This window comes from Prionailurus viverrinus, chromosome A1 (genome assembly GCF_022837055.1).
Source record: "Prionailurus viverrinus isolate Anna chromosome A1, UM_Priviv_1.0, whole genome shotgun sequence".
NCBI lineage: Eukaryota > Metazoa > Chordata > Mammalia > Carnivora > Felidae > Prionailurus > Prionailurus viverrinus.
Window position 1 is genome coordinate 67,543,709 of NC_062561.1, and position 14,947 is coordinate 67,558,655.

A 14,947-nucleotide genomic window follows, 5' to 3' on the forward strand; every position below is an offset into this window, starting at 1 on the left:
AAGAAAACAGACAACACTGTGAAGAGGGAGGCACATTAAATAAATACAGAAAGTGCACTCTTGGGTCGTGATGTATGCTATGAGGAAAAAGCAAGGTGAGGGCTGCAATCTTGGATGTAGGGGACACACGGACCATGAGCATATCTGGGGGAAACATTCCTGGAAGAAGGTACAGCAGGTGCAGCGGCTCTGGGAGAGAAACCTGCTGCACAAAGGTGCCTTCGTGCATTCACAGTGAGTCAGGGGTAGGGGGGACTCATCAGTGCTCAAGTACAGCCCACTGAGGGCTGTGGGAAGATGAAAGGGCACAGGCCACCCCCTGGAGAAACGGGAGGGAAAGGTGGCAGCGGCATCTTCTTTGTCCTGGCACACTGGCCCCTAGGCTCCCGGACAGAAGGAACAGGATCTGTACAGACAGGCAGATAGGAGGAAGGGACACAGCTCATTCAGGACACTGCACGAGAGCCAACGTGGCTGGAGTAGGGAGTTTGCGTGAGGAAGTGCTGGAAATGCAAATGGGTCAGACTGCAAAGAATATTTTTCGACACTTGAGGATGCTGAGCTGCGCCCTGAGCATGAAGGGGGTCTGTGGAGGCCTGAGGCGGCAAAGGTGAACAGAGTAGGCAGTAGTGGGGCAGATCCAGTTAGGACAGACTCGAACTGATTACGCAGAAGTGAGGGTCTAGGGATATGGGGCTCTCTAAAATAAGACAGGATCCACCGCTCCAACAGGTTACACACGCTTCTGTTCACCCGAGGGCCTCCAACCTTCCACATGTGATAGAATCCACGTCGATGTTTACAGCATATAGTTGTAAGACTCGCAAACCTTAATAACCTTGGATATATATTCACGACCGAAGTAAACTGCTAATGGCAAGTAGAAGTGTAACTCATTCACTTTTAATACAAAACACTTCACATCTCTGAGCTTCAACACAACCGCCATCTTTCATAGTATATTGTTCAGTCCAATTTTCTAGCTCGTTGAGAACATTCTCTAGCTGCTGCTGAGTGATTTCCTAAATTGCATTCGTGCTCCCTGCCCTAAGTTTCCCCAAAGAACGTGGTTCTGATTAGCAAACAACAATTTTAACCAGCTTGCTTCTATCAAGTGTATATCCAAAGCCGTTAAACCCGAAAGGTGCGAGAGGACTTTATAAATACCTCCTGGGTTCAAAGAAGAACCTGGGAGAGTTTCTGTGATAAGCACACTGATACTTGGCAATTAGAAGGTCATCTTCTCCCCTCCCAAGTGACACAAACTCAATGGCCAGCGGAAACTGTTCTTACAGCGATAGAGAGCTTGTGCGCAATACCCGCCCCCCGCCCAGGTTGGGGAGACACATTTGTGAGCCCGGGGGTGGGGGGGCACTGGGGACAGGGAGGCTGGGCTACTCCTGATGCCACTGAGGGAGGGGGTTGGAATCTCTGTCACCGAACTCACTAACAAGCCACAAGGCACTTCCCTAAGGGAAAATTCATCCAGTGGCGATCAGGAAGGGATGGGCAAGGAGGTCAGATCAAAGAGCTGGAGGCCATGTCAGGTATCAGCTGCTCGGCTCTCTGCATTCTGAAAAATTCAATGCTGCCATGCTTCTTTTTTTCTTTAATTACAGTAAAATAAATAGAAGATCTACGATTTTAACCATCTTTAAGCATAGAGCTCAGCAGCATTACGGACACTCACACCGTTGTGCAACCATCACCACCACCCATCTCCAGAACTTGTCATCATCCCAAAACGAAACACTTGGTACATACACGCTCTAGGGGAGAAATGACAGGAACCCACACTCAGGGGACACGGAGTCCCAGCTCCTCGTATCCAGAACCCAGAACTGCCTCACACTGCTCTCTCTGCTAGAATCTCTTTACTTTGCTACTTGGGACTTTTTGTAAATGAACTGTGTCCTCCCCAAAATTCACATGTTGATGCCTTAAGCCCGCAATACTTTAGAATTTGGTGACAGGGCCTTCAAGGGGTAATTAAGTGAAAATGAGGCCTTGATGACAGGTCCTTATCCAATCTGACTGGTGTCCTTAGAAGAGATTAGGACATAAGGAGAAAGACACCGTGGGTGCACGTGCACAGAGGAGGGGCCGTGTGAGGACACAGCAAGGGGGCGGCCATCAGCCAGCCACGGAGAGAGGTCTCAGGAGAAACGAAGGGGCCGACACCCTGGTCTGGACTTTCAACATCATTTGCAAGAACCTCTACTTCCGTGCACACATTAGGGCTTCAGGAAATGCACTTGAAAGTGCTCACCGGCTTTAATAACAGTAAGCTAACTGTGGGGTAGATCTGGATGCCGTTTTAGCAAGAGTGAGCTCACGATGCTTCTGCATACACCAGTCTACACTCAGTCCACAGGAAGCATCAGTCACGTATGTTAGCTTCCAGTACTTACATCAGTGGTTTCACGACTGAGCAAGAGCCGATGAAAACCAATTCCCGAAACACAAAGTGAGAGCCAGGAGATAAGCTAGATTCTGGGTATCTAGTTTCAAACTCAAGTTACCCCTACATGTGGGGGCCCTTACCTATTAATTTTAAGAATCCATGAAGCAACACTCAATTATTGAAACCATCCTGTGATACGGGATAAGTCATTCTTAAACTATTCTAGACTTTACCAAGTACTTCCTAACCTACGGGATAACTAGCACAAACCAGCAAACTGCACTTCTAAATGTGCCATCAACAAAAATGATGAAGGAAAAGAACCTGGCAGCCAAGCACCACGTTACCGAGTCCCATTCTTCAATTCAGAAAACCGTCCAGCATCCTCCTTATTCCACCAACAATGTCTTGTTTATCACCTACAAGTAGCAAGGGGAAATCTGCCATCTATTTCTTAACCCCCTAAAGCCTGTTCTCCACTCACCACCCCGCCCCCGACGCAGTAAGCACCGTCTGCATCTTCCCCCTTGTGCCCCGAAAATGTCTCTAAAACGGATCGTCTGTGGAGGGAAGGGAGGAGAAAGACGGCCGCCAGAGCAGCAGCAGCGGAGTCTACCGAGGCGTCCAGGCTTTCCCGAGCCCTCTTCCCCAAACCCCACGCGGTTCTTAGCAGAAGTGACCGGAGCAGGCAAACTCACAGTTCAAACAAGTGCCTGCCCACTTCTGCATCCACGGCGCTGAGAGGATCGTCCAGGAGGTAGACGTCTGCGTCCTGGTACACCGCTCTAGAAACATAAAGCGCCATCAGCAGGGAGAACGCCCCACACCCCTAACCCCACCCCCTCCTCTCCAAGGCCCCACGGCGTTCAGCAACAACTCGGGTCGCGTTCACGCGGAGAGCCGCCGTAATAACGCGAGATTCGTGCTTCCCACTGCGCCCCCCCCCCCCCCACTCTGCGCAGCCGCAGGTGGTTTCGGGTGAGGCGCCCTGGGAGCCGCACACAGCGCTGGCGCGGGAGGGCAACCGAACCGCGATTACCTCGCGAGGTTGACCCGGGCCTTCTGCCCCCCGCTCAGTGTGGCTCCCCGATCGCCTATCACGGTCAGATCTCCGTCCTCCAAAAGCTGCAAATCCTGCACGGAGACACAAAGAAGAAAACGATGTAAAATATATCCTCCTGTCGTCCTAGACTTTCAGCACCGGTTCTTCATACGCGTATGGGATCAACTACAATAGATGATATTTCAAAGAGACAGAATTGTAACCCTGAACCTTTCCAACAAACTCAGAGCTTTTTGTTTTCATTCGGCAGCTTTTCCCCACAGTATTATGCATTTCACCATTTTAACAGATGTTTTATTGAACATCGACTGTATGTCTGGCATTGTTCTGGGCACAATGAATTTGGTTGTAGGAAGACAGTCCCTTGAGTTTCCGTGGAGGGAGACTGACAATATGAAAAATTAGCATGAGTGTAAGTCCTAAGAAGAAAAAGGAAGGCGGCTCAGGGGGAGAGGGGCAGGGGAAGTGCATCCTACATGGGGGTCAGGAAGGTCTCTGATCAGAGGGGCTTTCACAGATAAGTGCACCTGCAGAAACTGAAAAGCAGTCCATGTGCAGGAACAAGCAAGCGCAAAGGCCATGGGGCAGATGGGTGCCCAAGGTGTTGGAGGGACTAGCAGGCAGGCCAGCAGAGCTAGACAGAGTGAGAAAAGAATGGGGAGAGCAAGGGCAGAGGTAAGGGGGCGGGGGGCATGTTTCACTCCCAGTGAAATGGGGAGGAGGACATGACCTGGCTTAGGTTTTTGAGAAATCCCTCTTGCCTCTCTGTGGAAAAGAGATGGTATGGGCATCCGGTGAAGGCAGGGTACACATCAGGAGGGTTCTGCAAGAACGTAGGTGAGAGCAGGCTGTGGCTGGAACCAGAGTGAGAACAGCAGAAATGGAGAGCAGTGGTCAGGTTCCAGGCAAATTTCAAAGGTCGAGCCTGTAACACCTGTTGATGAAGGGGTGGGGTCGTGGTGGCAGAAGAGGAGCGATGTATCGTCCTCCACGTGAGAAAGGGGAAGAACTGCCTCACCGGCTACTGAGCTGGGCAAGACAGCAGATGCAACTTGAGATCGTGGTTATGGGCAAGCCAAGATGCCTACGGAGGACATCAGGTTGCAGCTGGACGTGCAAGTCTGGAGGTCTGTGCCAAGGGCTACTTGTGCAAGCTGGTGGCACACACATGACTTGGAAAGCCATGGGACTTCCTTTATCAAAGAACAAGTGTGGGTTTTTTTTTAATTTGTTTAATGTTTACTTTTTTTTATTTTTAAAAAAAATTTTTTTTTCAACATTTATTTATTTTTGGGACAGAGAGAGACAGAGCACGAACGGGGAAGGGGCAGAGAGAGAGGGAGACACAGAATCGGAAACAGGCTCCAGGCTCTGAGCCATCAGCCCAGAGCCTGACGCGGGGCTCGAACTCACGGACTGCGAGATCGTGACCTGGCTGAAGTCGGACGCTTAACCGACTGCGCCACCCAGGCGCCCCTAATGTTTACTTATTTTTGAGAGAGAGTATGAACAGGGGAGGGGCAGAGAAAGAGGGAGACACAGAATCTGAAGAAAGCTCCAGGCTCTGAGCTGTCAGCACAGAACCTGACACAGGGCTCAGACTCATGAACCATAAGATCATGACCTGAGCCAAAGTCGGACACTTAGTTGACTGAGCCACCCAGGCACCCCTAAAAGAACAAGTGTGTCTTAACCAGCCAGTTTGCTGATCTCGACCTCAGCCTCCCACCCTCAGAGAAGGTTAACACCTGACCCTTGTCTTCTACTTAAGTTTGTTTGTTTGTTTGTTTATTTAGAGAGAGAGAGACCATAAGCAGGGGAAGGACAGAGATAGGAGAGAGAATCCCAAGCAGGCTTCCCGCTGTCAGCACAGAGCCCAGTGGAGGGCTTGAACCCGTGAACCATGAGATCATGACCTGAGCTGAAGTTGGGACACTTAAACAACTGAACCACCCAGGCACCCCGTCACATTTTTTTTTAGGTTTATTCGCTTTAAAAATGCTGACAGCACAGAGCCTGACGCGGGGCTCAGTCTCACAAACTGTGAGATCATGACCTGAGCCGAAACCAAGAGTCGGACACTTAACCGAATGAGCCACCCAGGCGGCCCCCTTGTCCTCACATTTAAGGCATGGTGATAGAGTGACTCACGAGATCTGTACAAGAAACGAGAAGAGTGGTCTGGAAAGGAAAAACAAAAGGGAAGTGTTCAAGAGACACCGAGGTGATCAGCTGAATTAAGTAGATGCTTGTTCCACACAAGCCAGGTGGAACTCAAAGCTAAGAAGAAGCTTCATGCTTTCATGTGAAGATCTGGGAATCTATCAAGTTATATATGAATATTATTTAAGAAATAAACTCAAAATGGATAAAGGACCTGAATGTGAGACAGGAAACCATCAAAACCCTAGAGGAGAAAGCAAGGGAAAACCTCTTTGACTTCAGCCGCAGCAATTTCTTACTCAACACATCTCCCAAGGGAGTTAAAAGCAAAAATGAACTATTGGGACCTCATCAAGATAAAAAGCTTCTGCCCTGCAAAGGAAATAATTAACAAAACTAAAAGGCAGACAGAATGGGAAAAGATGTTTGCAAATGACATATCGGACAAAGGGCTAGTATCCAAAATCTATAAAGAGATCACCAAACTCTACACCCAAAAAACAAATAATCCAGTGAAGAAATGGGCAGAAAACATGAATAGACACTTCTCTAAAGAAGACATACAGATGGCCAACAGGCACATGAAAAGATGCTCAACGTCACTCCTCATCAAGGAAATACAAATCAAAACCACACTCAGATATCACCTCACACCAGTCAGAGTGGCTAAAATGAACAAGTCAGGAGACTACAGATGCTGGTGGAGAAACGGGAACCCTCTCGCACTGTTGGTGGGAATGCCAACTGGTGCAGCCTCTCTGGAAAACAGTGTGGAGGTTCCTCAACAAATTAAAAATAGATCTACCCTACAACCCAGCAATAGCACCATTGGGAATTTGCCCAAGGGATACAGCAGTGCTGAAGCATAGGGGCATATGTACCCCAATGTTTATAGCAGCACTTTCAACAATAGCCAAATTATGGAAAGAGCCTAAATGTCCATCAACTGATGAATGGATAAAGAGGTTGTGGTTTATATACACAATGGAATACTACTTGGCAATGAGAAAGAATGAAATCCAGCCATTTGCAGCAACATGGATGGAACTGGAAGGTATTATGCTAAGTGAAATAAGTCAGAGAAAGACACATGTTTTCACTCATAGGTGGATCTTGAGAAACTTAACAGAAGACCATGAGGGAGGGGAAAGGGGGAAAAAAAAGTTACAAAGAGGGAGGGAGGCAAACCATAGGAGACTCTTGGATACTGAGAACAAACTGAGGGTTGATGGGGGTTGGGAAAGAGGGGAAGGTGGGTGATGGGCACTGAGGAGGGCACTGTTGGGATGAGCACTGGATGTTGTATGGAAACCAATTTGTCAATAAATTATATTTAAAAAAAAAAAAAGAAAGAAAGAAATGAACCAATCATAGTACCTGGAGAAAAAAAAGGGAGTAATAAGAACATCCCCTAAAGGACAGGGTAACAGGTTTAATTACCTTGTATTAGAAACCTTTATTTAGATGGCTTATAATTGTCACTAAACAGGTCCTAGCATCGACAAGCAGAGTGTGGGGGAGTTTGCTGGTTACCTACCACACCTCTCAAGCATAGACTTAGGATACACAGCAACACTTTCTACGGATAAACCCTCATCTCTTCGTCTCTAACTTTGGCAAACCTGGGAGAAAGCAAGCGGCATGCTGGAATGTCCATGACAAGCATGTCCACTGATCTCCCTAAGCCTCTTTTTCCTCTTCTACAAGATGTGCTGGAGAGACAAGAATGGCTAAGCTCAAGGATGCCGTGACAATCAAAACCGTGGACAAACACCTTCTATACATAGGAAAAGGACACAAATCATCATGACCTGCTATTCGTGGCTGATACAGATTTTCTGATCAAACCAACAGTGGGCCCCCTCAGGGTGAATCACAACATGCCAAGCACACCACCAAAAGGAGAAGGGAGAGAGAGCACACCATCCTAACCCGTTCCCTGACAGCATACAAAGACTCCCGGAATTCCCTGCATGCTCAGAGCCTAAGTGGATTACAGTAAATGAAAGGCAGCAACTACTCAATCATGAAAATCCACTATTTCACATGGGGTTTTTTTTGCTGGGCTCAGAAGTCAACACCATCGCTTGCTTTTGGCTTTCCATTAAAAACAATGGGCCATTTTGAGATAGGCTCCCAGCCTCCACCCACCCACACAGTTTACTTGGCCTCCAAGTCACTGTTGACAGTCCTTGCAAAGTGTTCTTAGGTTTTTATGCCTTGATTTTATATTGCTTTGTTTTCCTTCTAAAATAGCACCAGACTGTGGCAGAGCAATCTTAGCCATTTTCTAGAGAAGGCACTTAAAATCCACCCTTTCACTTAGCACAGTTAGGGAATACGGAACGGATGCTCTCTGAGCCCGGTAGTAGGATTTTTGAGTGTGTTGTTGACTCTGCAAACTATGGACAAGCATCAGATGGGGAGATGGGGGAGGGGAGATGGGGGAGGGGAGTGGGGACAACATTTCAAAGAATATGAAGTGAAATCTGAGTCAGGCTAATTTTCGAACCATAATTTTTCTGTTTCAGTTAAAGGAGAAAAGCCTGAGTTGAGCATAATATTTCAAATTCTCCCAATCTCCCAGTGAGAAGAAGATATTCTAATGTTAGTTACATCACAGTGACATTTAACCAACTCTTTCCTCTGTAATGGTTTTCACTAAAAAGCACACATACAAGACCAGAGGAAAGCCAAGAAACAGCGATGCTGGGTTGATGCCACCAGGCCCAAAACCTGTGTTGAGTGCCCTCTGGCAATGGTGGAGACTTCAGTAGAAATACCACTGAGCAGACTGTTGACAGTCTAGAAGAGCCAGACTCGAGGCCTGGGGGGGCAAAGGAGGAGTCAAACAGCCTGAGTTCCGAGGCTTTGTTCCTAACATTTCTCCCATGATTGGCCTTCCTATCGTGGCCTGTCGGCTCCCCCACCATCCTCGAGCTTCCTGAATCAGAACTCACCCTTTTTCTACTATACTCCCAAGACCTTGATTTCTCAGGAAGGGCCCACCATATTCTGCTTCATAATTTGTACACGCATGCACGGTTTATCTCCCCAGCTCCTAGAGGGTAAGATTTATGCACCAAGCCTGGTGCCCAGTTGTCTGACAGTGATTATCTCTAATCCTCACAAGCTGCAAAGAATTAGCCCCACTTCACAGATGGGGAAACTGAGATGAGGTTACATAACAGTCTGAGGACTGCCAGCTGTTAAATGGAATGGATGGAATCTGAATGAAGTTTGTCTCTATTCATAGCCTTTTACTCTTCCTTCCTCATCAAGCTGCCCCAAGTGCTTACTGAAAAATATATTTAAAAGTATATTTAAGGGCACCTGGGTGGCTCAGTTGGTTAAGCGTCTGACTTCGGCTCAGGTCATGATCTCACAGTTCATGAGTTCGAGCCCCTCGTCGGGCTCTGTGCTGACAGCTCCAAGCCTCCTTTGGACTCTCTGTCTCTCTGTCTCTCTCCCTGCCTCTTCCCTCCTTGTGCTCTTTATCTCTCAAAAATAAACAGACATTTTTTAAAGTATATTTAAAATAAAAAGTATACTTATAATATCAAAATTAAGACTTGAAGACTTCTCTATACACACACAAGTATCGATAAACTTAGTCTCTGTATTTTGATTAGCCTTATAGATCCCTTTTGTACTTATTTATTTCCTATGTCATAGGTAAAATCTATCTCAAGTGAGAGATGAAAAACTAAAGATAAAACAATAATCATTTTACAACCGTCAATGTTATCAGAAAAGAAAATGTCCAAGCTGGCAGAAATGTAGTAAATAGAAGAAACTGTAAGCCTGTGAGCACCCCAGAGAGGCTTATAAATTCGAGTAACCTATGTGAGAAAATACTAAACTTGAATTTATCAATATTACACCTTCAAGTATGTATTACCCAAAAATGCTAAAAAGTCTTCCAATGTAAAATAGCCAGACAAATGTCATGTGATACATTGCTTATCTTCTGTTAGACACTATCTTTGTTGGTGGTTTATGTAACATACTACGTTAGAGCACCTATAACAAATATCACCTCAAATAATGGAAGTTATATACTCAAATACCTTCTTTTGTAACATGTCATTTTATAGAGGTGATTCTACACAAAACTGGCTGCTCTTTTATTAATTAAGAGGCAGTATCTCTTCAACACTATTCTAACATTTATAGAATGCTTGTTACGTCCCTAGCAATCAGGTGCTTTAAGAAAGTTACTGCAGGGGCGCCTGGGTGGCGCAGTCGGTTAAGCGTCCGACTTCAGCCAGGTCACGATCTCGCGGTCCGTGAGTTCGAGCCCCGCGTCGGGCTCTGGGCTGATGGCTCGGAGCCTGGAGCCTGTTTCCGATTCTGTGTCTCCCTCTCTCTCTCTGCCCCTTCCCCGTTCATGCTCTGTCTCTCTCTGTCCCCAAAATAAATAAACGTTGAAAAAAAAAAAAAAAAATTAAAAAAAAAAAAAATTAAAAAAAAAAAAAGAAAGTTACTGCATTTCGTCCTAAAAAAAATACCACATGAGGTTGATCATCTCCATTTCATAGACGAAGAAACTCAAGCTTTGTAACCCGAATCACAGAGCTGGTAAATAGACTGAGACTCAATCCACAACTGTCTGCCTCCAGGGCCTTGGACTTAACCAGCTGTTCCCTAAACTATACTCTGTAACTTGCTACCGTGTCGCTCTGAGTATGTCATCAGTCTAAATGGATGTTGCTAAATGTGATTACTTCATATCCTCCTATTTTATTTCAGAAATATTATCTGCTCAACGACTTAAGTAAACTTCAATTAGATCTAGTGTAACACATCTAGTTGTAATATACACATAACATAAGAAATGTTGCCCTTTTTTGTTTTGTTTTCCCTCCAGATTTAGGGGAGGCTGTAAGGAGAAATCTCTATTATATTTATATGTATATACGAATTTAGAGAAAAGGACTATAATTGTAACAATAGCTACCATTTTTCAAAAACCCGGCATGTCTGCTTAGTCTCAACAGAAGTCCCATATGCCCACCATTTAATAAGGAAATGGACTAACATCCCAAGTTAATTCTCGAGACTGTCTCTCTCCAAAGGCCAAGGCCTTTCTACTACACATGCAGTCTTTGTATCTACGGGCAACATAATTCCAGGACGCCACAACTCTCTGTAGCCATCTTATGCCCATCCGTTGACACCTGGGTTCCAAGAGGAGAAAAGCAAAAGATCTCGTAACTCATCAGGTGGTTCTGTGGTTTCCTAAAGCCCTTACCAATCACTAAACAGAGTCATAGATGGCATTTCAGAACTGCAGCCAAACTTCTTGGAAATCTTCAGACCCACTGTCGTCACTTGGAGCAGACGGGAGAAGCCCAGACAGGTAACAGGATGTGTCTGAAGTGACAAGGCTGGGGCCAGGACTCCACCCTTCACTACATCTCCACGCCGGGCCTCCTTTTCTGTCCAGGAGGGAAGGAGCACAAGGGGCCCTGACCCCACATGCTGTGTCACTCAGAATAGGTAACCGTCCGTGTTTATCAACATGGAACCATGAATACAAGAATCGCAGCACAGCCCGCCTTGCAGGGGCCCTTCCCGCCAGAGTCCACGTGCCCCAGAGATGGCCCACACACTGGTCCAGTCGTCCCATGTGGCGGTGGCAAAGGCATCAGTCCCTGGGGAAAACGCTGAATGGCAGCCACTGTCCCAACACGTGCTTTTCTCCAGGGATGGTCAAATGTGGGGAGTAGAAAGGCAGGGCTGAGCTATCACCAGACCAGAAAAGCAAGGCTGTGCAAAGAAACAGGCAAACACTGGCCTGGCTCTTCGGAATCTGCTTGGAGCATCAGGAGTTAGGCTTGAGGAAGGTGAAAAGAAAATGCCTGTGTTCTGTTCATTGCATACTCCACACCCCACCTTCTTCAATTGTCCCATTTAAAAAAATATATCACATAACTTACTCATTATAATAAGTGACATCTATTTGGGCTAAAATAAGTTTAATGCCCCTGTTTTCAGGAATGCTCTCCCAGCCTCTGTGGCAACGGAATATAATTTATCGTGTTAGGGGCCAAGAGTTAAACATAGCATTTACAACTGGCTCAGTGTTGAAGGAGGCAAGTTAAGGCAAAAACTTTTCCTTTTCTATCTTATGTGAAAACGCTGTTCCTGATTGGAGCACATACGTATCTGTCTGAATGTTCTTGGCCACACAGAATTTCAGTACTTTCCTATTACTCTTAAAAATTCTTCTTCCTGGACACTCACAGCACCTCTATTTAAATCATTTAAAGGGTAGTTACATTGGGCACCTAGGTGGCTCAATCGGTTAAATATCTGACTTCGTTCAGCTCAGGTCATGATCTCATGGTTCCTGAGTTCGAGACCCACACTGGGTGAGCATGAACTCTGCTTTGGGTGAGCCAGAGCCCAGGTGAGCCCCGCTCCTCTTTCCCTCTCCCTCTCTCTGCCCTTTGATAACTTGCACGTGCATTCTCTCTTTCTCTCTCTCTCTCTCTGTCTCTCTCTCAAAATAAATAAATAAATAAATAAATAAATAAATAAATAAATAAATAAATAAAATATATAAAATATAAATTAAATTAAATAGTAGTTATGTCGAACAAGGTTGTCTAGTAGTTTATGAGCTGAAAAGGCAGTGGTGTAAACATGAGAAGGAAAACTTCAGCTCCTGGTACCCAGTTAGGGTTGTAATCTTCACACGTGCACAACGTCAAGGTACGTGGACCACATGGTGGCCTCTTCGGCCCCTCGTTCCCAGCAGTCATCGCGTTGAGGAGACTCACCCTCGTGGTATCACATGCCACGTCCACAAGTACTTGATGACCGTCTGCCTAAGGAACTTCTCCAGTTATATCTGAATTAACTGTTGCTACTCTGTGTACATGCCTGTTGTATGCTCAAAGTTGACGTCCTCGAATCCAGCTCTGGATGTTAATTGCTACATCATCCCCATTTTTCTAAATGCTCCACAACACCATTCCTGGAGCGGAGCTAACGTCCTACCCTCGCCCACCAGGCTTGCAGGTGGGCTACTGGGGCCACTGCCTCTCGGCATCTGGCTTCTCACCGGTGTCAGTACTGTCAGTACAGTCAATTACCCAACTTTAAAAATCGCTCTTCCTTATAAACTCCCTCTGCTGGGAGGCGTCATGGCCCCGTGAAGCATGGAATCTGGGGTCATGAAAAATCTGAACTTGAAGCAGGGAATCTGGGGTCATGAAAAATCTGAACTTGAAGCATGGAATCTGGGGTCATGAAAAATCTGAACTTGAAGCATGGAATCTGGGGTCATGAAAAATCTGAACTTGAGCTACAGATGTTTACATGAATTGTTTCATCTCTATAAGCCTCAGTTCTAGCAACTATAAAATGAGGGTGGTGCATGCCATCAAAAGCACTGGTAAAAGATTAAAAACTGGTATGTGTGTGTGCGTGGGTGGGTGGGTGGGCAGATGGGTGTGTGTGCGCACGCACGACAGGCAAAAGAGTGATTAGCGCGTGGACTCCAAATAAATGGCAGTTATCACCACTGCTTTCTCCCTCTCCTTACACAGTATACACCATTGAACAAAAATCTCGCTCACCACTGCTAACCTGATGTCATTTCTGAAAACACATAATCTCTCATTAACAATGACCCAGGGGAAAGAAATAGAAGCCCATTAAACAAGCAATTATGTTTTGTCCACATCATAAAATGCTACTCGCCTGATAAAATCTATCATGGTCAAGCCATTGTTCAAGCAAAATTACTATTTCCTCACTACACTGGCTGGGAGCCTTCAATTCCATACCTTTAAAAGTCTGTCCTGGCCTTTTCCACACAGTATAAAAGAACAGTCGGATGTCCAGCCTGCATCGAGCAGACCCCAGGGAGAGCCCTTTATCGCCATTATCCACTGATTTTTATAACCCAAAGGGAGTCACGTAATATTTATCACTATGGACCGTTTTGTTTTCCTTTTTGCTAAATTATACTGTCCTATCAAGTAAGTTCAGTTTTTATCATTCATTCATCAATTTTATTTAAATCCCAAGTACAGTTCAACATTTCATCTCGCCATTTTCTGCAAAAACAATGATGTAGTATTCAAAATAAATTTGAAAACATTTCCTTTTCTTAAAATAATAAATCGCAAGTTAAAAATCAAGTGGAGAGGAAACCTAGAGACTGAAAGGGACCCCAGATATAAATCAGCCAAGAGCAAAGTACAGACCTGATGTGGGGTCTGACTCAAACCAATGGCTGACCAGGTTTCCTGCTGAGATAATTAACGAAATGTACACGTGGACTAGGGCAGTGATGATATTAAGGACCTGTGGTCACTTTTCAAGGGTGATAACATGGTTTCTTTTCAGAGGACTTCTTATCTTTTAGAGATAATGAAGGAAACACGTGCAGACGAACTACAGGAGGGCTACGTTCTGCATCAGAATAATTCGGGGTGTGGGTGAGGCTGGCAGAGGGCAGGGGGAATGGTCAGCCTTACTCCTCCTCCCCCAGCAGAGCATGGTTAAAGCTGGGGGATGGGTACATGAGGGCTCTTTACGCTACTCGTTTTTTTTTTATAACTGTCCATTTAAAAAGTGCAAAGTGAATAAAACTTCACAAAACAAGAGAAGCATCCTGTGATCCTCATGACATCAGGATTAAAACAGCAGTGCCTCTGTGCAGTTACATGTGGTGCGTCTGCCCACAAGACCAGCTTGAAGTATTAAATAATGTCCAAAGAGCTTTCAAAAAAAGGAACTCAACCTTGTCATTTCAATCAACACTATTATTACTTGAAATTCAAACGTGTGTAATTCAAAAGTCCTTACCTTTCTCAAAGCGCAAGCCTTTATGACTTTCTCGTATCGTTCCTTTTCATACTTCTTCCCAAATAAAATATTACTCCTCACAGTTCCTGCAAACACCCAGGGCTGCTGAGAAACATAGGCGATTCTTCCGTGCACGCTGACCAGCCCCTGGCTCCGGGGCAGCTCCCCCAGCAGGGCACTTAACAGCGACGACTGAAACAGATTGGAAACAAGCAAGTGTGTGCCAGCAGCACTGGGCACAGACAAGCCGCTGCTATTCCCAATCCCGCCTCCCCCAGCCCCGGGGTCTGATACACATCAGAGCGCTTCCACTTAAAACAGACTCAAGTACAGCCCTGGAAGGTGCAATAATAAATGTGAATGCTCGGAGGGCACCTGGGTGGCCCAGTCAGTTAAGCGGCTGACTCCGGCTCAGGTCATGATCTCACAGTCCGTGAGTTCGAGTCCCGCGTCAGGCTCACTGCTGTCAGCCTGTCAGCGCAGAACCCGCA

At 45.9% G+C, this 14,947-nt stretch overlaps 1 protein-coding gene across 4 annotated transcripts in view; it reads right to left on the bottom strand.

The window, feature by feature from the left end:
- ABCC4 (ATP binding cassette subfamily C member 4) overlaps nucleotides 1-14,947 on the bottom strand; it is a 270,180-nt gene that overhangs the window by 145,906 nt on the left and 109,327 nt on the right. For all 4 annotated transcript variants that reach the window (XM_047871810.1, XM_047871800.1, XM_047871820.1 and 1 more), the window contains 3 exons: nucleotides 14,457-14,648; nucleotides 3,444-3,538; nucleotides 3,103-3,189 (listed from right to left, as the gene is read on the bottom strand). In XM_047871810.1, the coding sequence (XP_047727766.1) occupies nucleotides 3,103-3,189; nucleotides 3,444-3,538; nucleotides 14,457-14,648 (374 nt within the window). The remainder of the gene's footprint in view (nucleotides 1-3,102; nucleotides 3,190-3,443; nucleotides 3,539-14,456; nucleotides 14,649-14,947) is intronic.